Source organism: Phyllostomus discolor, chromosome 2, assembly GCF_004126475.2.
Source record: "Phyllostomus discolor isolate MPI-MPIP mPhyDis1 chromosome 2, mPhyDis1.pri.v3, whole genome shotgun sequence".
NCBI lineage: Eukaryota > Metazoa > Chordata > Mammalia > Chiroptera > Phyllostomidae > Phyllostomus > Phyllostomus discolor.
The window spans coordinates 126,726,101-126,750,347 of record NC_040904.2 but is presented as its reverse complement, the minus strand read 5'-3'; the positions used below and the strand labels follow the sequence as shown (position 1 = coordinate 126,750,347).

Here is a 24,247-nt window from a genome sequence, read left to right as displayed (position 1 = left end):
TATTTTGTGTCTGTACTCAATATTTTCTATGAGCAACCTGATTACCAGTGTTTTGAACTCTGCATCTGATAGGCTTGCTATCTCCTCCTTGCTTAGTTCTTCTTCTGGAGTTTTGATCTGTTCTTTCATTTGGCCTGTATTTCTTTGTCTTGGTGCACCTGTTACATTATAAGGGGAGGAGCCTTAGGTGTTTGCCAGGGCAGCGCAACCCACGTCACTCCTCTTGGTGCTGTATGTGGGGGAGGGGTCAGAGAGGGAACAATGCTGATTGCTGGGCTCTCAGCAGCTTTCGGTCACTTCACCCACTACCCACACACAGATTGGGTCCTTCTGTTGCTGATTCCTGGGTGGGTAGTTTTGTGTACATTCTAGGACCCTGTGGGTCTCTCCAATGAACTCTCCTGTGAGCCTGGGAATTTCTCCAGCCAGCCTCACACAGGTTTTTACAGCCAGAGGTTTTTGAGACTTTAGTTTCCCCATGCTGGAACCCTGGCTTGTGTTGTTCATCTTCCTTCCCACTCATTCCTCCTGACTTATCTGCTTGTGAACGTGGGACCACCTGGTCTGCCAGTTGCCACCTTGCCCAGCCTGGTCTGTCTCCTTGCAGTGCATCCTCTCCATCCCAGCTGCCTGTTGCCACCCCTCCTACCAGTCTGGATGAATGTTTCTTCTTTAATGCCTTGGTTGTCAGAGTTCCATACAGTTCAATTTTGTCAGTTCTGGTTGTTTTTTGTTTTTAAATTTGTTGTTGTCTTTCTTTTGGTTGTGTGAGGAACATAAGTGTACCTACCTGTGCCTCCATCTTAGCCAGAAGTTCAGATATCATATCACTTCTATCCAAAATATTTCATGAATTTCTACTACTCACAGAAAAAAGTCTACACTTCAGAGAATGGGTCTGAGATGCTCCATGATCTAGTGCCTGCCTGCCTGGCTCTTGAGCCTTTTCTACAGCATTCTTCCGTACAGCCCTGGCTGAACTCTTATATACATGTACTCAACTATCCCACTGTTTATGCCTATCAGTCAGAAATGCTATTTTACCCCTGTAGTATGCCTAAATGCTACTTCTTTTTCAACACATGTCTTACAGGTCATATCCAGCTAAAGCTTTCCCCCAAATGCGATGGCTGAATTTAACTGTCCTGTGCGTTCCTCAGGTTGCATTTAGCATAGCGCTCTGCATATATTTTATGTTGTTAGAGACCATAGCACTGTTGATTTCCATAGAATTAATTTTGAGGTAGGACGTAACTTACCAGTGTCATAGTCTGGTTCAGAGTCGTTAGCACTGTCACCATCACTGCTTTCCAAAAGAATCTTCCTCTGTTGCACCACTGCTTTAGATGCTGCTTTTCTTTTCCCTTGAACATCAGGAGAATCATCTTCCTCAGTAATCTTGTCCAAATCTTCAGGGGAGGGAGGCATAAAATTCAATGGAAAACTCTTTGTGATGGTAATATTTAAAGAACTGTGAGTAGACTCCTATTAGGTTCCTATTGTATCTGTTGTTTTTATTTGCCCAGCTTCATCCTTCCCCTGCTTCTAGTAATATACCACAGAGCCCATTCTGGGCCAATCATAATACATCTGCCTCCTGACAACACTGTCTGGTTTAAGAATAAGTACAGGATCCAAAATGAGAGAGTCTTTCCCCAAGAATTTTCAAACTAGAGCTGGGAAAATATAACCCCTTTCTTCAGTGGCCAACTGCTATCATTTAGAAGCCATGGGTATTCCTGACCTTCACCAGGAAACAAATTGGGTCTACAGTAAAAGAGAAGAAAGCCAAAACAGAGAGAAACCTAGAAGGGAGATTAACAGAACTTTGACAAAATTTAAAAACCTGGTTCTAGCTACAATTTCAGGAATTTAAATATAAGTTAGAAAAATAGCATGGTTGTAATAAATAGATATTATTATTACTACAATAAAAACTTACCTAAATAATCACTGGCTACACTGCAATTGGAGATATGAGGAGACTTATCCATTTTTTCTGTTTCACTATTGCCATGTTTTTCATTGCCTAAATATAAGGAAGATGTAAGAAAAAAAACAGATGTACCTTAATCAACCAATGTCTAAAAGTAGGAAGATTAGTGCTAAATGTAATAGCATCCAGGTATATATAAAGATGATCCAAACTCAAACTAGTGCTTTACTTGGAGAGGCTAGCATAATGTTAGGAGTTTGGGCTCTGAAATCAGAGTTAATTAGATTGAAGTTCAAATTTAGGCTCTACTACTTCAATTGGCTATGTGACCAAAGGAAAGCTGTTTATCCTCTCCTCATATATAATATGGAGATGAAAATAGCGTGAAGTTTAAATGGGGTTATTGTGGGGGATTAAATGTCAATCACACATGAAAATTGCTTATTGTAGTGCCCAGTACATAGGAAATAGTCAATAAATATTGTTGTTTCTGTGTAGGCAGACTCATATTTTCACTAGCATAGAGACTCTTTGATCATTATAATAACCTTAAAATGATCTAAAATATTTTAATAAAACTTTAAGTTATTATAATTGGTACCATTAAATCCCAGCTATAAAGTATATTATTCTATGAGAAGTTGTACTTACAAAGAAATCCTGCTATACATTCTACAGTCTCTTACAGGAGAAAAGATGAATTTTACTTTTTTAAGTTTGATATCCAACATTTTTAAAGTTCCTATGATTCCTGATTACTAAATGTCCCCTAATCAACACTGTCTCATTTATTTTCATATAGGAGGCAATACTGATTTTTAAAAAATCCATACCCCTACATAAACTAATGGGCTAAAAATATCCTCCAACAAAAAGGAAGTTTAAAGCAAAACAATATAATCCAAAAAACACTTTAAGAAGGAGATGTAGGTAAACATGGCTCACTTCCTTGCACAACCACATCAAAATTACAACTAAACCACAGAACAACCATCATTCAGAACTGTCAGAAATTGAGATAAATGGAAGCCCTACAACTACGGAATTGAAGAAAAACTACAACAAGGCTGGTAGGAGGAGCAGACTGTAGAATGATCCATACCCACACATGGCGATAAAATCGGGAGGGATATCTCATGAGCGAGGGACCCCGCCCCCACACCTGGCCCCTCAGCTAAGGGTCCCAGTGCCAGGAAGAGAAGTTCCCATAACTTCTGGCTGTAAAAACCAGAGGAGATTGAGGCTGCAGAACACAAACTGCTGGACTCCCTGGCAGATCCCCTCCCTCTGAGCTCCAGCATGGGGGCAGCAGACTGAAAGACATGAGAGACAAATGAGGAAGAATGGAACTAACTGTCTGGCACCAGGGCAAGAGCTGGGGGCAGCTTTCTCCCAGAGAGAAGTTTTGGCAGAGACCACTGTCCCTTTTCTGAGCCCTCCCACCACAGAGCCACCAAGCTGGGAGGTAGGTGCCATATCTGACACTACACAAACCTGGCTCACACTCTTTGCCCCACCCTGATGATTCCCTGAGGTCCTGCCCCACCCAACTTTCAGACCTTGCAAGTTGTTTCCAGTGGCTTTTCCATATGAGTAGCTTGTTTTGGCTCATGTTAAGATTTTCCTAAATTATCTCAAACAAGCAGCATCTGGCTTCAGCAAGCTCCTGTACCTGTGGCTAAGTTGCCCCTGGCTGGACGCTAGCAGCAGCCAGCCTTGATTCACGCCTCAGCCTCACCTGGGGACCTCAAAGCCCAGCAAAAGTAGCAGCCATCTGCAGATCACTTTGTAGCTTATGTTGTGTGACCCCAAACAGAACATAAGTGGTGGCTGACCTTGGATGTGCCAACAGCAATCAAGGCTCAACTACAACAGGAGGGTGTACATAGCCCATTCAGTGGGCACACCTCAAGTACCCAGCTTGGGTAATAGGGGAGGCTGTGCCACTGGACCTTACAAGGCCCCTACTACGTTAGGCCACTCTACCAAGCCTGGGATATGTAGCAGTTCTACCTAATACATAGAAACGAACAGGGAGGCTGCCAAAATGAGGAGACAAAGAATCATGACCAAAATGAACAAAACAAAGAACAGAACAAAACTCCAGGAAAAGAGCTAAACAAAATGGAGACAAGCAATCTACTAGATGCAGAGTTCAAAACACTGGTTATAAGGATGCTCAGTGAACATAGTGAGAACTTCAAGAGCATAAAAAAGGGCATGGAATTCATAAAAAATAACCAGTCAGGAATGAAGGATACACTAATTAAAATGAAGAACAATTTATAGGGAATCAACAGTAGAGTGGATAAAGCTGAGAATCAATCAGTGATTTGGGATATAAGAAAGCAGAAAACACCCAGCCAGAACAGCAAGAAAAAATAATCCAGATTTGTACAGTGACCATATTGTATCCAATGAGGTTTATCAGAGGTGCAATTATTGCTGAAAAAAGAATGCAGAAAAACAAAAGTAGTGTAAGGAGCCTCTGGGACAACTTCAAGCATTCCAACATTTGCATCATAAGGTGCCGGAAGAAGAGAAAGAGCAAGAAATTGGAAACTTACTTGAAAAAATAATGAAAGAAAGCTTCCCTAAACTGGTGAAGGAAACAGACACACAAATTCAGAAAGCACAGACAGTCCCAAACAAGATGGATGCTAAATAGCCTACTCCAAGACACACCATAATTAAAATACCAAAGAGAGAACCTTAAAAGCAGTAAGAGAAAAGAAGTCAGTTACCTATGAGGGAGTCCCATAAGACTGTCAGCTGATGTCTCAAAAGAAACATTGCAGAGTAGAAGGGATTGGTAAGAAATAGTCAAAGTGATGAAAAGCAAGGACCTACAACCAAGATTGCTCTACCCAGCAAAGCTATCATTTAGAATGGGAAAGCAGATAAAAAGATTCTCAGACAAGAAAAATCTAAAGGAGTACATCACCACCAAACCAGCATTATATGAAATGTTAAAGGGTTTTCTTTAAGAAAAAGATAAAAAATATGAACAATAAAATGGCAACAAATACATATCTAATAACGATTGAATCTATAGAACAAAAATATATAAACAAGCAGAACAGAAACAGAATCATAGATTCAGAGAACAGTTTGATGTTTGCCAGAAGGGAGGGGGTAGGGAGAATAGGAGAAAAAGGTGAAGGGATTAAGGAGTACCAATCAGTAGTTACAGAATAGTCATGGGGATGTAAAGTTCAGTATAGGAAACAGAGTAGCTAATGAGCACATATGAATGACCCATGGACATGGACTACGATGGGGCGATTGTCTGAGGGAGTGGGTGGGGGGAGGAGTGAGAGGGCTGGAGTGGGGTAAAAGGGAAAAACTGAAACAACTGTAATAGCATAATTAATGAAATGTAATGTTTAAAAAAAAGCTTTTTAGAAGTTTGAAGTGTCTTCCATCAATAATGATTTCTGCCTTTCCAGAATATCAGTATTGGCACCCGTGACAATTGCCAGAAAACTCAAAGGAGAAAAATACAGAAAAATCCAGAAACCATAGATCCCTTAAGTCTACTCAGCTTGCTAACCACATTAATACCTTTGACCTTTGTAAATAATAAAGATTATCATAATTAGGTCATGTTTAACTAATTTGAATTTTGAGAGAAAGAGGTAGATTGTTAAGATTGTATAGATAAATTCACTTGATCAAAAAATAAAATTTTCATTGTATACAAGAATGTGACTTGAACACTGAAGCTCATAGCCCACATCCTCTAGTTTACTTTGGGAGTTAAGGAGAGATGTATGTATGTATATATGTATGTATGTATGAGATTTGTGCAACAGAATAAAAAACTGAATCTAATTATACCCTGTTCAAATCACACTATTTATAGTCCAAAGTATTACAATATTACTTTTTCCTCTGTGAAGGCTCATCCCAAGAAATGATTAGAAAACCAATGAGAAGGTTAAAGAGATAAGTATATAGAAAATAAAGTTACTTTTACCTTGAGAGTCCTCCAAATCAATGGTTACTGTTGGAATTTCCTTCACTGACAATGCTAGTGCAACTTCTAAGTCTCTCTGGTAGAGCTTGTCATCTAGAGCCATTCTGGAGGAGACACACAATAATAATACTGAGTTTTTTAAATGATCAATCTCAAACAGAAAAATTTGAGAATTTCCTGAATTACTATTTAAGAGCTGCTAACCTCACAAAAATGTTTTTTAAACAATAATCATAATCATAATTGACCTTTAAGTATGACATCTAAAATGTCACAGTGTCATGTTATATCTCGTGTAAGAGATTTGAAACAGGAGCAGCATGGGCTGCTGCACTTACTATTTCTGTTCACTGCAATGTTTGTCCTTACCGTCAGTTCCACCCAGGTGGGAAGCACCTGCTTTGAGCACCTAGAATAAAAACCTGGCTCAAAGATCACCTCCACTTAGAGTCATGCTTGATTTCACAGGCAGCTATCATAGGTCTTATATTTAATTAAAAAATTTTTTACATTTGTTCCTCCCAATCTAGACTTTAACAAATTTTTTTCCAAGTAGTTACTGTATATGGGGTGCTGCACTAGATAGGACATAAAAATATCATCAAGGAGTCTTCAATTAATGAGGAGGGTAGGACATACTAACAATTATCCCACAAAAGGAAATTATTATGTCTCCTACTCAAGGCAGTGAAAAGTGGTATGGTGTGTAAGAGGAAATCAAAACCAGATAAGGAAAGATTGCAAAAAGGAGGAAATACTGAGATGTACCTTGAATAATTTATTTTTTCATTTTTACTGTCATAAAAACAGACATATAGATCAATGGAACAGAGTAGAGAGTGTAGAAATAAACTCATGATTTTACGGTCAATTAATATTTGACAGAGAGCAAAAACATAAAATGAAATAAAGATAGTCTATTCAATAAATGGTGTTCGGAACACAGGTCAGAGACATGCAAAACATAACACTACACCACCTTCTTACAGCAAACACAAGAATGAACTCAAAATGTATTAAAGAAGAAAATGCTAGACTTCAAACCATAAAAATCTTATCGTAAAATATAGGCAGTAAAGTCTCAGACATTTCTCGTAGTGGTACATTTTCTCCTGCTATATCTCCCTGGGCAAGGGAAACAAAATAAAAAAATAAAAAAATGGGACCGTATCAATCTAAAATGTTTTGCACAGCAAAGGAAATCAAGAATGAAAAGACAACCCACTGGATGGGAAAATATATTCACCAATAATACATCTGAAAAGAAGTTAACATCCAAAATTTATAAAGAATTTATATGACTCAAAAAACAAACAATCCAACTAAAAGTAGGCAAAAAGACCTGAACAGACACTTCTCCAAAGAGGACATACAGATGGCCAATAGACATATGAAAAGATGTTCAATGTCACTAATCATCAGAGAAATGGAAATTAAAACCACAATGAGATCATCTCATACCTGTCAGAATGGCTATCATCAATAAATCAACAAACAAGTGGTGAAGATGTGGAGAAAAGGGGAACATTTGTGCATTGTGGTGGGAATGCAGACTTGTACAGCCAGTATAAAGTAGTATGGAGTTATCTCCAAAAATTGAAAATGGAACTGCCTTATGACTCAAGATACCACTTCTAGGAATTTGTCTGAGGAAACACACAACACTATTTCGAAAGAACGCATGCACCTCTATGTTCATTGCAATGTTATTTATAATAATCAAGATTTGGAAGCAGCCAAGTGTCCATTAGTAGATGAGTGGATAAAAAAGCTGTGCTACATATACACAATGAAATACTACTTGGCAGTAAGGAAGAAGGAAATCTTATCCTTTGCAACAGCATGGATGAAACTGGAGAGCATCATGCTAAGTGAAATAAGCCAGTCAGAGAAAGACAAATACCAAATTATCTCACTTACATGTGGAATTTAATGAACTAACTGAACTAACAAGAAAAATAGGGACAGTCTCATAGACAGCAGGCTGCCAGCTGCCAGGATTGGGTGGACTGTGTGTGGGGGAGGGAAGAGGGAATGAGAAAGAAAAAACTCATGGACAAGAACAGCAGTATGGTGACTGCTGAGGTGAGGTGCAGGAAGGGGGCAATGATGAAGGAGGGTATGGGGGAAGGTAAATGGTGACAGATGAAGACTTGGAGTTGTGAACACTGTGGATGATGTTACAGAATTATACACCTGAAATCTGTATAATCACCCCCCAAAAGAAATCCTGTATCCATTAGCATTCAGTCCCCACTTACTACTTACTACCCAGCATCTGGCAACCACTAATCTTCTTTCTGTTCCTATGGACTTAGACTATTGTGGACACTTTGTATTAACAGGATCACAAAACATGTGGCCTTTTGTACCTAGCTTTCCATCAGCATGTTTTCAAGGTTCATCCATGCTGTAGAGTATATATCAGTACTTCACTTCTTTTTGTCACTAAATAGTCTTCCACTGCATGGATATATACCATGTTATCTTTTCATCAGTTGATAGACATTTGGATTGCCTCCATTTTTTGGCTCTTCTGAATAATGATGCTACATTCATGTACAGGTTGTTTGTGTGGACATGGGTTTTCATTTCTCTTGGGTATACAAGAGTAGGTCCCCCCCAAAACTGGAACTTATTTATAAAAAATTATTTATTCTTACATGTTAAACTTCAGTCACCTTCAAAATATTCTCAACTTGATGTAATACACCTATAGATTTTTTTTCACTGCTCAAAACAGTTTTTGAACTTCTCTATTTTGATGCCTTTTACTGTTTCTGCCGTTTTTTTTGTTTCACCTCTTCCACATCAACAAAATGAAGTTGCTTGGGACAAGATCAGGTAAATAGGAAGGGTGGGACACAGGGGGGTCATGTTGTTTTTGGTCAAAAACTGCTGAACCCTCAGCATAGTGTGAGCAGGTGCACTCATAAATCACCCATCATGAAATGGACAAACACTGAATCTTCAAAAAAAGTCACTAAAGTCACACTCAGCCTCTCACAACAATGCCAGCTGGTACACTAATACAGATGGGTTTCCAGAACACTCACCTAGTGAGGAAAGCCTATACTACATGGGGCCTGCACTCCAAAAGATAATTCCAGGTTTTTTGGGGGTTCCCCCTTCATATGTCTAGGCTGGATCATACAACTTGGTTTAACATTTTGAAGAGCTACTACTTTGTATTCTTATGTAGGTGTACCACTTTACATTCCTAGCAACAATGTACGAAGGTTCTAATTTCTCCACATCTTTCTTAACACTTGCTATTACCTACCTTTTTTAATTATGGCCATCCTAGTGGGTATGACGTATTATCTCACTGTGGTTTTTGATTTGCATTTCCCTGACAGCTAAGGATGTTGAGCATCTTTTCATGTGCTTATTAGCCATTTGCATATCTTTTTTTAGAGAAATATCTGCTCAAATCTTTTGCCCTATTTTTAAATTGGGTTATTGCTCTTTTCATTGTTGAGCTGTAAGAATTCTTTAAATATTCTAAATACAAGTCCTTCATTGATTATATGATATGCAAATGTTTTCTCCCATTTGTGGATTGGCTTTTTTTTTCCACTATATTTAAAATGTAGTCCAAGAAGCTCAAAAACACAAACAAAAATTGAGAGGAAGAAAAATAAAGAGAATGACATGAGCTAAGTGTCTCTTTTAAAAAATATATTTTATTTATTTATTTTTAGAGAGGTGGGAGGGATAAAGAAAGGAAGAGAAACATCAATGTGTAGGAGATACACTGATTGGTTGCCAGCTGGGAATCTGACCCACAACCCAGGCTAGTGCCCTGACCAGGATTCCAACTGCCAAACTTTTGATCCACAGGCCAGCATTCAGTCCACTGAGCGACACCAGCCAGGGCAGAGTCTCATTGTTAATTAACTTTTCTCATACTTGTAGCAGTAAACCATCACAAGCCCCATGTTCCACTTGTTAATACTCTTCTGTCCATCTCCTCTCCATTGCAAGTTTTGTGCCTCTCAGGACTTCCCTCACCCTATCTTCCCTCTTGGTGCTAACTGATGGAATTCCAGGATTAGTTTAGAGACTGCAGGATTTTCTCACTGCTGACAAGCCTTAACAATATAAAGAGAAAATATCTTATTTGTAGAAAATACGTTTTTAAACTTTATTAAACTTTTCTTACAAATGTAATTTTTAATAAAGTAGTAGCCTTATAAGATTTGAGGGCTTGAGAGAGACAGGAACAGGGTCCTATAAAAAAGTAAGCTATAATTTCAAAACTTTGTAAGTATAATAACCTTAATATTTAAATGGATATTTCCTTACATATTTGTGAATTTCTTTTTTAAGCCAGAAGGGGATAAACGGTACAACCCTGCTCTCCTATAAGGTTGTACCAGATAGGTTGTACCATATACCTATGACTCTACTTGAGCACACATGTAAACCAAAAGTTTGAATCTGTTTCTCTTTTTATTTACTTATTTGTTTGTTTATTTTAAATCCTCACCCAAGGATGTTTATTTTTTTAGAGAAGGAAGGAGAGAAGGGAAAGGAAGGGAAGGAAGGAGAAAGGGGGAGAGAAAGAAGGAGGGAGGGAGAGAGAAACATCCATTGGTTGCCTCCCACCCATACCCTGACCAAGGGATCAAACCCACAACCTTTTTGGTGTAAGGGATGACGCTCCAACCAACTGGGCCATCCAGCCAGAATTGTTTGTCTTTTAAATGAACACATATGATATATTTACTGTATGTCTTACCTCTCACCTTTTTTTAGGAGTTTTCTCTTGTAATGGGATGTCTTCTTTCTGGAGATTCTTTAATTTAGGTTTTGGCCTCTCTAGTTTTAACTCCTTTGGTGTTGTTCTGGATTTCTTATTTAAAGGTCCAGTTGCAGAAACAAAATCATCTATTCATGTGTGAATTAAAAATAAAAGAATATATAAAATTGCTTTTTCTAAGTAAGAAATAAATAAAATTATTTTCTTATCAGTTAAAAATTCATTAGTGTGTGTTCAAGTTATAAGGTTAAGCAAATTATTTTTCATAATTTAAAAAATATTGTTGATATATTGTTTTTATTCTCACTCATTTAATTTTGTTTTAATGACTTTTATTTATTTAAATATCAATCTATCCAAAACCAATTCACCCAAAAGCTGATATATTTCTGTTGACACTCAACAAAAAACCACTGCTGTAGCTTTAAACTCACACATGATACATGTATGAATACTTTTAGGTTACCTGTACTTTTAATCACCTACATTAGCATACTAATGCGTGTTATATGTATTATGCTTCCTTATATAGGAATATAATAACTTGTGACTTGTCTGCACCCCTACCCCATGATGTCTAGAATACAACTGGTAATTTATAAATATTTGGTATGAGACTGATGAAGTAATAAAAAGCTACAAATTATATTCCATATTATTTTCTCCTAAGTCTTAACAGCCATTTAAGGCTGTGCCCGAGACAAAACAGCATTCCTTCAAACCTCAGAGTTAGTAAGTATTTGACTCAAAAAAGTTCTAGTGGCTGAGAAATACAAAACCTTTTTCAAAGATAACATAACCTAACCCCATATTTCTCAAATTTCTTGACCAAAGTTCCCTTTACAGCAGAGACAAGTAAACATATAACTGAACAGGATATAAATGAAGCCTAACTTTCTTTAAGGTATTGTTTTATTGTACAATTAATGGAGATTTCACATTATATTCTGTAACATTTGTGTCTCAAAGAAAAAAAAAGCAGTCTCTATTTCAAAGTAAGGAGTCAAACCGCACTTTGAGGTATAGGGACCTATAGACCTACTTTACCTGGCCCTCCAATTTCATCTAAACAATTCTTGTCAGTGTAATTATCAGCATAATTATCCTAAGTGCTTAGAAAATTATTTTTCTAGAGCTATGTCATATGCAATTGGGTAATATGTTCAACATTATACACACACACACACACACACACACAATTTCTGAGGAAATGATTTCCAAACTTTTAAAACAAAATAAGAATCTCTACGTACCATCATCATCAGAGTCCTCAAACTGTGAGTAATTGACTGGTTTCTTATTCCTATGACCAAGACAGAAATTTTTCATTTATGCAAAGGTGAAAAAAATAATTTCCTCCCTCCTTCCTCTAGGCACTAAATGAAATTGTATTCTAGTTTTCATTTCTGTCTTCTGCCAAATTCCCAAGTGTGAATAATCTAACATGTTAGTTGTTCTTTCAAGAAAAAAATGGTTTTCTATGAAAAAAAGGGTAGTTCAGCTCACAACTTACAAGTGTGCTTCTTTAAGACAACTGTAGAAGTGCTCTGTGCATACTTCTCATTTCTTCATACAGAACATTCAAATGAAGCATATTCTTGTTACTGTCCTAGTCTTTGGAATTAAGGAATTTGAGAGCTGAATATAAAAACCCCTTTGGAAGTCCTGAGATTAAATAATAACATAAAATCAACACTTAAAAAAGTATGCTCGATGGTTAAACTATGACAATATAATTCTTACTGCTTCATCAAGCACATTCTTTAGTGAAACTGGCATTTTTTTTCTTTTAATTTTTCTGAGTGTGTAGCAGTAAGAATACAATGACTACTCCTACAGTTTGGTGCCACTGCCTTGACTTGTATGAAGGTACCAGCCATTTGATCACTATTGCAATGAAAACAACAGAAAATGAAAAACAGCAAGTAATGACAGTATTATGAAAATAGTTTTGACCTCATGGACCTCCTGAGGAGGTCTCAGGGACCTGAAAGAGCCTGCAAATCATATGATGACAACTGGTATTCCAGGCAAAGGGATTATGTCTTCACCACTTTTACATTCAAACTTAGCACATTCAAAACAGAACTCTCAGTCCCCCACCTCCTGAACTTGTTCCTTTTCATGATCTTCCCCAACTCAGCCAGTGCAAAGATCAAGTCATCTGTGATTCTTTTACCCCCTTTCCTTCACATTCACTTCATCAGCAAATTCTGTGAGCAGTAACTCCAAATGCAATATCCCAAATTCATCTGTCCCATTCCATGTCCACAATAACACCCCAACCCAAATAGTATCCAATAGCTTCCTAACTGATTTTTCTGCTCCCCTTCTGGTTACCTGGTGTTCCATTCATTCTCCACCAGTAGCCAGTCATCTTTATAAAACCAAAGTTAGATTTCTCTCCTCTACTTAAAACTCTCTATCGATTTCCCATTGCACTTAGATTAAAATCCAAACTCTTTCTAAATCCTGCAAGGCCCTACCGATTCCTCTGACCTAATCCCCTACAATGCTCCCCACTGCTAGCTAATGCTACAGCTTTCGTGGCCTTCTTGCTGTCCTTCAAATATGGTCAAGCTCAGGGCTTTGCCTCTTGTTCCCTCTACCTGGATTGCCCCAGATTTTCATTGGCTGTCTTCTTGTTATTCATGCCTCAGCTCAGGGGTTATCTGCTCAAAGAGACACATCCTAAATATCCTATTTAAACTAGAGCTTTCCTCCTCACTTTCTCTCTCACATTGCAGTGTTTATTTTTGGCCCTCCAAACTCACCTCTTGGTCAGAATGTAACCTTCTGGACTTAATGTATAAGAGTAAATATATTTCATAACTTTACTAAATGAATGGCGGACCGTAGGCCTCAACCGTGGTTAAGTAGAGGAATAGTTTCAAATAGTATAATGGAAAGCACAGAGAATCTGGAGCCAAGTTGACTTAGGTTTGAGTATTATCTTGCCACTCACTAGCTTTGTGACCCAGGTAAACCAGTCTTTATGCCTAGAAGTTTAACTCGATAGGACAGGGATGCCTAAACTGCCATATCAAAGAACTATAGCGATGAACAAATGAAATAGCACATAAGTCGGAGCTCGGTGAAATGTAAAGGGATGTTGGAATATTACCATAACAAGGTCTTAGTTGACAGGGGTGGGTACAAGAAACAACTGCTGCGAAGGGAGGCAAAGAGATGGAAAAAGAGCGCAGTGGGTGGCCCTCGGCGGAGGCTGGAGAGTTTCCCTGTAACCGTCCACCCCACAATCGCTACCCTCGGTTCTACTCGGCCCTTTCCCCTTAGTCGTGTGTAGGTGACGATGCCGACAGCGTCTTCCTGCTCTTTCTCCCCATCCTCGCCGTGTGTTCAAAACTACTCACCTCACTGGCCGAACCATGGTTACCTTCAAGGCTGGATATTTGGAACTATAAAGTTCTGGTACGCAGCACAGACGGTTTCAATTCCCGCCCAAACCCAGACACCGGAGCTCTCCGCCCCCTGACAACAGTCCTCCAATGATTACCAGCCATCCTTACGAACGCGCATGCGTCCTCAGTGGACCTCGGCTGTTCACGCCCCCCCCCCAATTCATTGCCCTTCCTCTTCCGTTCTACCAGAGTCGAGTTTGTACTTTGCCGCTACACTTTCGTCACAAGGGTGGCTTTTGTGCGTACTCTGAAATATACAACAACGGTAGAAATACACCTTCTTACACTTTAAATGGTTAAATTGAGACAGGATGGAACAAGGAGGCACTTAGATCGAAGAACTTTTTACGTGGTGCCGGGAAAGGAAAAGGTATGGGCGAATCGGCCGCAGCAGATTTGATGGCTGTAAAAAGCTGCGGGTAAGTCAGCTGATGTTCCCTGTGCCGCGGCTTCTTGACAGTTCTGAGTGTGCAGATCCCTCGGACTTCGGAAATTGGAGAGGTGAGTCCAGACCGAGAGCGAGGATGCCCCTTCAGAATGCAACCCGGTAATAGAGCGACTGCCCCCTCCTCGGCTGGAGCTTCGCAGCCCCGCAGTCTGCCCTCATCATCTCTTCTCGGTTGGCGGTGTAAGTTCGGTCCTGCTGTCGTCCTCCCATCCCATTTTTGCATGGGAATCCTTCTTTGACTTCACCCCTGCTTTAAAGAAAGAAAATGTGGGGAGAGAGAACTAAAGAATTAATTTGTTGAAACATACGTCTAAGTGTTGAACCTAGTGACACGAAAGCTAATGGTTATTATTTACAAAAAATATTCAGCCAAGGAAAAAGAGCAATAAGTGTTCTAGGCAAAGGAAGAGCATTCAGAAAGGTTGGGAGTGGGAAAAGGTTGTTTTGGCATTGAAAGGAGTTCAGTACGGCTGGAAAATAAAGTTTGCGAATTTGTGCCTTGGGGAGGAGAGGTGCAGGTGCTGAAAAAGAAAAAACCTGGAGATTTAAGCAGAGGCATTGTAAATTGGGTTAAAGAGTTTGAATTTTATCCTGAGACCAATGGAATGTTATAAAAGCGTTTGGGCAGATAAATAACATGATCAGACATCTACTTTGGAAAGATTACTATGGGTTCACTGTCCTATTCTATTCTAACTCAGAATAGTGTAAGAACTGCTTTGATGAGGAAAAAGCCTAGACATTGAATCTGGGAAGGTGGCTGATAAATAAACCTTTACTTGATGTTGATTCTTAATCTTCTTGACTAGATTTTCTTCTTTCTGAACAGCATCCTTGTGGAATATTTTGTCTGAACAGCATGTCTTGTGGGATATTTTGTACTTTCTATTTTCTGTGTCTTTTTCCCATATGGAAATCTTTCCAACGCCCATCTCCCTTCTCTCTACCCCCAGTCTGATCTCATACAACATGAGATCGCCAAGATCACTTCTTGGTCTCTGATCTGTTACTTTGACTTTATAGTCACCAACTGTTTAACAAATTCTATTATCTGCCCACCCATGCATCTCTTCCTAAGAATCCTCTCTGCTTTTTTCTCCATGTTCTTTTCCTGTTCTTGAGACCCCTACCTAGGAATGCAAAGTACTCTATGGGCACATTTTTTCTTAAATAACCCTTACACTTTTCATTTTAAAAAGAAGCACTTCATTGTCCTCATGAAGATGAAAATGCAGGGATAAAAGTAGGAAACCTAGAATAATTGGCTCAGAGTCACTCAAATAAAATCTCTGAATGGCAGAACATTTTCTTAGGTACATCATGTTTTTGATGGACTTATACCCTGCACCTTAATTTTTTGTTAGTTCTGTAGTGATCCTGCAAAAGAAGATGAAGAAAAACAGAGAAAGATTCTGCAACAGAGAAAGGGAATTTGTGTATAAATTCAAAATAGGAAGTCAGTGCTTAGAACTGAGGGTGCCCCTCAAATTTCCCGTTCAAGAGAATGCCAGTGATTTACATGGACGTCTGATGCTGTTGCACAGTTTACCATGCTTCATAGAAAAAGGTGAGAACTGATGTTTTTTAATACTGCTTTATTATTGTCCTAGAGTCTCTGTCATTAAAAGTTTCATGTTAGAAAGCATAAACCTAAGAAGCGTTGGAAAGAGCCATAAATGTGAAGTGTTTTATTTCTTTTAGGAACAAAAATGTTCTCCAGACCTTTGTTTTATTTAGTGCTTTTTCTATAATCGTTGTAGTTGTTTATAAGGCAAGTTAGTATAAAAATTAAGTTATATAATGAAAAATTAGTTACAAAGTCTGAAGTAAAACTTTTAACCTCTTAATTTAGTTGGGTGGATTCATATGGTATTTCAGCTATCACTTATTATATTGCTAAGTGCATTGCCCCTTTAATGATCTTGTTCTCAATTCCTGAGATGGCATGGAAGAGAAAATATATAAATCTTTGAATAATTTTTGCTTACCTAAATTACTTCCATAATCTCATCTGTATTAAACCATTTCTAAAAGTCTATATTCCACCTCACAAATGAGAAAAAAAATTTAAATTGAGAATGTGTTGGGTTGGAGATAGTTAGAGTTCAAGGAAACCTAGAAACTTTCTAGCACAATGTCATTGTACAAATAAGGAAATCTGTACATAAAGAGGTTAAATTATTTGCCTGTGGCATTGGTTCTCAATATTTGTTCCCTGATGAGAAGCAATAGCATCAGCTGGAAACTTTTTAGAATTGCACGTTCTTAAGCCCCATGCTGTTCTTGCTGAATCAGAAACTCTGGGGAATTCTGATGCATGCTCAAGACTGAGAAGCAGTGGTCTAATGTAACATTGTAGGCAGAGCCAACACAGGAACCAAGTACCCTGACTTCTATCTCAGTGCTTGCTCCATTATATTAGTCTCTAACTATTGTCTCTACAGTGGAACTATAGAGAATCTGAATTAAATCAGTTTTAATATACTAATTCAATTATGATTTCTTCAAAATCAAACTGTATAGCAGTATATGTATAGGAAACTATTTCATTTAAATACAGTAACCTTCAAACCCTCAAAATCTGTACAAGGGTTCTTTCTATGTGTGACTTTACCTACTCAGTTTCAAACTGAAGCATCAGGCTTAAGAAATTAACAGATTATATCAAAGTTATGCATGAGAGTTAAGAGTTTTGACTATTCTTTAAGCAGTAACCTGTAACAGTAAAGAAAAATGGTTGTGAGTTAGTTAAATGATCCCCTAAGCTTTTTTTATTTAGACATTTTATTAAGGGGATAAGCTTGATGTAATAAAATTTCACATTGGAATGCTTAATCAGGTAAAATATTCCCTGTGTGTGTCTGGATTTTGCTGATGATGGCATTTCTTGACCCTGTTACAGACTTAAAAGAAGCTCTGAGCCAGTTTATAGAAGAAGAATCCCTCCAAGATTATGATAGAGAGGCTGAAGCATCTCTGGAAGCTGTGAAGTCAGGTGAAGTAGATTTACATCAACTGGCAAGTACGTGGGCCAAAGCTTATGCTGAGGTAAGAAAATAGATCACATTGTAAATTTCAAGAATATTTTGAACTTTGATGAGGATTTTTAAATTGCTAAGATAATACTGAAACAGTTGAAGAATCCTTTTTTCTCTAATTGCAAAAATTTATTCCATAACATACAATACATATTGATGCTTGAATACTTCTTTTCCATATCAGGGTAAGTACCTAAGACTCAGCACTTTACGTAATGCTTTTATAAAACAAGAGGCTACTTTTGTACCTCTAACCAGCATAGGGTTGCCAGATTTAACAGGACACCAGTTAAATTAGAATTGCACTTAAACAACAAATAAATTTTTAGTAAAAGCATCTTCCACATATTCTATGGAACATATTTATAATAAAAATTTATTCATTTTTTTATCTGAAATTCTAATTTAACTTGGTGACCTGTGTTTTATCTAGCAACCCTACACTAGCAGTAGTAGCTTATTTTAATCTGGTTTACTTTGTCCTCTCATTTACCTTCACTTTTGTTAGACAGTTATTTAATGTCACCATTTTTCTATTAAAATATTATACCTTATTTCATAAAGTCTAAGATGCTATTGATCATAGCACACCATTATTTTATTTACTACTAAGAACACCTCCACCTTTAAACTATGATAGAATGCCATGATGCTATCAAATATAAGATATATTCTGATTTTTAGAGAGTTGTAATATGAAAAAATATGTATCTTAGAATTGATGAAATATGCTACTTTGAGAACCTATTATATGCCAGGTACTATATTAGGTTTTGGGTATAAAATAGTGAGCAAGACAAACACAAAAGAAGTTTATATTTTAGTTAAAGAGGGAGATATAGCACTATGTAAACAAACAAATACATTTAATATTTGCAAGCTATAATGAGTGAATTACATTCCACATTAAGCAATTCAGTCTGTAAGAATAAAAAGAAATCAATTTTATAGGATCACATTTATCATTCTAAGCAGTTTGGTCTTTGCCAGAGAGGTTTCCTAGTTTATATAAAAGATAACACTACTTATACATATTGTTTTAAATTCTAAAAATATAATTATTTTAAAAAGATATGTCTGTGATAATTACAATTTAAAGAAACCTACAATTTAAAGAAACAATTTAATCTTTCTACTGATAAAAAGAAAGAAAGCTATAAGATGTATTAAAAGAATAATTTCACTGAATTTATTCAACCAATATTTTTCTGCCTCTAAAGTGGATGGGGTATATTGCTGAGGCTAAATCTTTGCCCTCTGGAAGTATACAGTCTAGTAGGAAGACAAAGAAATCCACAGACTGTTGCAACACTGTTAGGATTAGGGTAAAATACTACTGTGTGATCATTTAGAGAAGTTGATGGAAGAAGGAGTGGTCAAGAAAGAATTCTTGAAGAAAGCAGTTTCTCCTCTAGGATTGCTTGTTCTAATATAAAATCTGGAAGCAGAACCTCTCCCATCCCTGATTTTATGTAACCAACAAGAGAACTTCCTCAATACTAGGTCAATAAATGCTTCCTCGTTTTTTTAATTATAAACAATGATTACCATATATACTAAAGTTATGGTTTTACTTACTTTTGTGCTTCAGCCATTCTAAAAATAGGAATTGACTATCTTTCAAATTAATGACCCTCACAATAGTAACAATAATAGAAACATCAATCTAACAAAATAATAACAGTTTATACTTATTAATTTAATCACAAGAGTAGAGATTTATCATGAATTAAAAATCATCAGTATCAATTGAGCAAATACTCTATTCTACACTCTACACATTTAGTAAGTACATAGCATTTTTTGTAGAGTTCAGATTTCTAGCAGTGCCAGGGTTAGAACTATAGTACCTTGTTCATCTTTAAGGAATTAAGGAGAAAGAAAGGCAAAGAAGTGATTTTTAACAGTAAAAAAGGAAATACTGACAGGAAAGTAAATGACAAGAACCAAGTATTGCTATACCCACTGGATACGCTTGAGTTCTCACTGGCTGTGAAAATTACAATATAAAGACCAAGCAGCTCAATACAAACTTAAGAAATATGAGAACTAGTGACCAAAAGAGAGGAATTAAAAAAGAAAAGGGAACTCTGTAGCAGATTACAAAAGGGTCTGCAAGAGATTAGAAGCCGAAGAATTGTGGAGATTAGAAAACTCGTATAACCAGCAGCTGGCTCTGATAGTGGAAGCAGAACGGAGCAGTCAATGAGACAGAAGAGTGCTAAAGCTTCTCTGCAACATACAGGTAAACGTATTTCAGTGACCTGGAGACGAACAAGGACCACTGATAAAGAAGCACAATAACAGAATGTTTATAGTAATATAAGTTGCCTAGGATTATGAGAGAATGAGCTCCATTTTGTATAAATGGATTTACTAGATATTTCAGATGTAACATACTTAAATCATGAAACTTTTATTTTAACCACTTTTTCATGAAGATCTTTTGAAAATGTAGTACACATTTCCTTGTTTTCTTAAGCATGGTATATCAAATTCAGTTCTAACTTCCTTTTGACCCCAGGTCATCATTATAAATGTAAGTGATTATACCTTTATACAATGATACAGCGAGGCACTGCTACAGAGGGAGGCCTGTCTGTCCCATCACTGCAGAGACGTAGTGAATATGCTGCTGTTATATAAGGATTTTTCATTAAAGAGGGCCAGTGACCCTCATACATACAGCTGGGCTTTAATGGATATGCTTTCTGGTATAAGGAAGTTTTTTGTTTTTTTAATAAAGATTTTATTTATTTAGAGAGAGAGAGTAAGGGAGGGAGAAAGAGATGGAGAGAAACATCAGTGTGTGGTTGCCTCTCACACATCCCCAACTGGGGACCTGGCCCACAACCCAGGCACGTGGCCCAGACTAGGAATGGAACTGGCGACCCCTTGGTTCACAGGCTGGCACTCATTCCACTCAGCCATACCAGCCAGGGTGGTATGAGGAAGTTTTGATGGTTTACTAGAGTGTATGTGACTGTTAATTCCTACCCTATAGAGTAATGCTATTTTCTTCTGCATTTCCTTCTCGTTTCTACTGTCAGAGGATCTATTACTTGCCTTTTTCTGCTTTTAGTCCCTAAAAATCCAATTATACTGTTTGTTCTAGTCACTCCTGTATCATTTGTTATTACATTAGATTTCCTCTTTTTTTAAACAATGAGAAATAAACTCTGATAGGTAAGGAAAGGCAAACAGAGGAATCATTGTCAAAATTCTAAAGTTTGCGGTTTGTTTTTGGTGGTGCCTTGTCTTCCATTTCAGTCCTTAGTTCTCTTTGCATTCATTGATTCAGCAAATGGGTATTGAGCATCAGTTACATATCAATTATTGTATTAGGCACTTGGGGCATAACAAAAACCAAATAGACAGAGTTCTCGCCCTCACAGAGTATATGGTCTAACAGGGAGACATGAGTCAAATTCACTTCAGTGCAGCGTGGTGAGTGCTGTGAGAGGGGGACTACAGGGTGCTGTGACAGCACAAAGCTGGTACACATATGCTAGTCTACAGAACTTTGGGAAAGCTTCCCAGAGGACAGAGAAATTTAGTTAAGATCTGAAAAATGGTTGTAAATAGGTGGGTGAAAGGTGTATGATGGGGGAGTGAAGAGAGAATATCCTAGACAGAGGGTGTAACATATATAAGGTCTGGAGGTAAGAGAGCCTGTGGCACATTAGAAAAAGCGAAAAAAGTTCAGAATGGCTAGAAAAGAGTCTTGCAAGCCATCTTAAATTTTGTCTTTATGCTGACGGTAATGAGCAGCTTTGAAGGAGTTTAGCAGAGGAGTGAGAAGATCATGTTTACATTTTGGAAGAATCAGTTTAGTGTATTAGTGTGAAGAATATCTTGGAAGGGAGAAATTTGAAGTAAGTTAGAAGACTTACAGTTTTAGGGAAGAAATGATGAAATCTTAGTCTAGATAGTAGTAGTGGGGATAAAAAAGATAATAAATTTTTTTTATTCATATATTAACTCATTCAACAAATACTGTATGTGGGTCCTGTGCTATGCATTAGGGGTGTACCGTCAACAAACTTGGTTCTTATTCTTACCTACTGATATTACACAAGAGCATGACTAATGTATAATTGTAAACATGTTATAGAGAAATAAATATGCTGCCAACAGAGAGAACTGGGAAGTGAGAGGCTAATTGATAGGGGTTTAGTGAACTCTTCTCTAAGGATGTAACATTTAAGCTGAAATGTAAATGATAAAAGATCATTTGGCCCAGATTTCTGTTTTGGACTACTAGGTAGATGGCAAAATGGGGTCTCTGCTCATTTGAGGAGAGGCAGGTTTTAGCCTGAATCTGACATGAATTTTGAACTGAGTTTAAGTCACGTGGACTGGTTATAATTCCTAGAGCAGTGCCAGGTCTAAAGATATGGAGCACCCATCAGAATGTGGTTTCAGGTTTTCAGAGGCATAGAATAGATGAAATCCATGTTCTAGATTGAGCGTATCATCTTAAACCCTTCCCTCCTGATCTGCCAGATTGATTGAAAGAAAACCAGGGGGGAAGTTCACCTACTGATTGACCAAGTTCAAAATACCTGTTGCTGTGATTTATCCATTTGTTTTCTTTTTAAAGTAAATTATTGCTGCAGTAAGGTTATAGATCAGGGGTACCAGGACCATGACCTTTTAGGAACTGGGCCACACAGTAGAGGCTGAGTGGCAGGCAAGCGAGTGAACTGGTCCCAGGTGGCAAAAAGCTTAGGAACTGCTATTATAGATTATGGTGTTTAATTTTTTCTTGGTAAGAAAAGGGAAGCATTCAGATTTTTCTTTTTTAATATAATTTTGTATCTACAAAGATCAATAATGGAAAACATTGAAATCTTTTGGTTATTTCTACTTTTGCCATTAAATTGTATGATCCTTGACAAGGGGCTTCTCAGCATATCAGTTTCCTCACTTGTAAAGCACTGTGTCTGCATGGTGTGCCGATACAGGACATGTCGGTGGGACAGGCCTCCGTACCTGCCGGGGTGGATTTGTGTGTTGTGCTGAGGGTATTCTGTTTTGCCTCTCTCTGGGTTTCTGTTTTTGTTGTTTATAAGTGTTTACTCAGTTGCTTTATCATTTGATAGCTGCTGTTTTCAAGTACCTACAAGCATGCTTACATTTTAAGAAGAAAGCAGAATATTAGAAAGGATCAAAATAAGGAAATTACATATATTCATCTTGATATAAAATTCTGTGTATGAATTGGGTTTTCAAAGTCATTGCATCACCACACTTTGGACCACATAGGTAACCTCATTTTCTAAATGGATAACCTATAAAACATTTTTAGCAATATATTTCTTAATAATGAAAAGTTTTTTCTAATTATGTAATTAATACATGCAAATTATTCTATTATACAATCCCTTATAATATAAAGAAAGCAAAGGACGTCAGCAGTCCCACTGTCCTGAAATAGCCATCATTAGCATTTTGTTGATCTTCCCTTTGTGTATATATGTGCTATTTTACAGAAAGTGGATTATAGCACACTTAGCCCCATCAATGACGCTTTCTGTCTTTCCCTCCACATTAGCCCCTCCCCATCCTGCCTCCAGGTAACCTATATTAACAACTTAGTTTACATCTTTTTATTTTTTTTATGTGCACTCAGATCATCCCAGATAACCAGTATATACACAAATAAATATAGGGTCCTTCTGTCCTTGTCTGAGGTACAAAAATAAAATCATAATATACTTTTCTGGTAGTATATTAAATAAAAATCCTACGTCATAATTTTAAAATGTCTGTGTATCATTTGCAGACCACATTAGAGCATGCAAGGCCTGAAGAACCAAGCTGGGATGAAGATTTTGCAGACGTGTACCATGACCTAATCCATTCCCCTGCCTCTGAAACGCTCCTAAATTTGGAACATAATTACTTTGTTAGTATCTCAGAACTGATTGGTGAAAGAGATGTGGAGCTGAAAAAATTACGAGAGAGGTATTTCAGATTTCTTGCATTATCATAATAATGTTACATTGTCAAATAGATGGCCTGCAAAACTTATTTTTATTTTGTTATGAATAAAATAGAAAAAGATCTTAATATTAGAAATTAATTATTTTTGTGTGTTTAAATCTGTAATTTCAACTGGGAAATCCTCATAAGTTAATAAAACTTCTCAAGTGATTTACCTAAATAAATTATGGCACTTTACATATTCTTATTTTTCATTAGAGGAACTGAGATTGAGAACAGGCTGACAGTGACCAGAGGGGAAAGAGGAGGGAATTTCAAGGGAAAAGGTTTGCAGGAACAAGTATAAAGGACACATGGACAATAACAAGGGGGGGAGATGGAAATGGGAGGGACGTGGGGAGGGCTGGGGAGGTGGGCCTAGATGGAGGTAAAAGGCAGAAAACCGTACTTGAACAACAATTAAAATAAAATTCAAACAAAATAAAATTTTTAAAAAATAATGATTTAAAAAAAAAAAGAGGAATAGCCTACTTCTGTTGAAGATTTGCTTTGTTCCAGGCACTGTACAAAGTGCTTTAAATGCTGTCTTAGTTCAGGCTGCTATAGCAAAATACCGTAGACTGACGAGGTAGCATAAACAACAGAAATTTACTTCTCTCTCCTGGCTTATAGACACTGTACCTTCTTGATGTGTGCTCACATGGCCTTTC

The 24,247-nt window shown here is 37.3% G+C and overlaps 2 protein-coding genes across 9 annotated transcripts in view; one reads left to right on the top strand and one right to left on the bottom strand.

The window, feature by feature from the left end:
- Window positions 1-14,215, bottom strand: part of RAD51AP1 (RAD51 associated protein 1) — a 38,197-nt gene extending 23,982 nt beyond the window's left edge. For 4 of the 6 annotated variants that reach the window (XM_036018551.1, XM_036018550.1, XM_036018554.1 and 1 more), the window contains exons 1-5: window positions 11,934-12,009; window positions 10,667-10,808; window positions 5,916-6,019; window positions 1,943-2,029; window positions 1,260-1,409 (exon numbers count right to left, since the gene is read on the bottom strand). In XM_036018551.1, the coding sequence (XP_035874444.1) occupies window positions 1,260-1,409; window positions 1,943-2,029; window positions 5,916-6,019; window positions 10,667-10,808; window positions 11,934-12,009 (559 nt within the window). Of the gene's footprint in view, window positions 1-1,259; window positions 1,410-1,942; window positions 2,030-5,915; window positions 6,020-10,666; window positions 10,809-11,933; window positions 12,010-14,054 lie in introns of those variants that run through there. The other 2 variants (XM_028532330.2, XM_036018552.1) reach the window with 2 other exon arrangements.
- A 105-nt stretch (window positions 14,216-14,320) lies between these two features.
- The window catches only part of C2H12orf4 (chromosome 2 C12orf4 homolog), a 50,249-nt gene continuing 40,322 nt past the window's right edge, over window positions 14,321-24,247 (top strand). Inside the window, exons 1-4 of one of the 3 annotated variants that reach the window (XM_036018548.1) lie at window positions 14,321-14,603; window positions 15,923-16,117; window positions 17,453-17,598; window positions 23,377-23,558. In XM_036018548.1, the coding sequence (XP_035874441.1) occupies window positions 14,534-14,603; window positions 15,923-16,117; window positions 17,453-17,598; window positions 23,377-23,558 (593 nt within the window). In that variant the 5' untranslated portion in view covers window positions 14,321-14,533. Of the gene's footprint in view, window positions 14,731-15,914; window positions 16,118-17,452; window positions 17,599-23,376; window positions 23,559-24,247 lie in introns of all 3 variants that reach the window. The other 2 variants (XM_028532475.2, XM_028532476.2) reach the window with 2 other exon arrangements.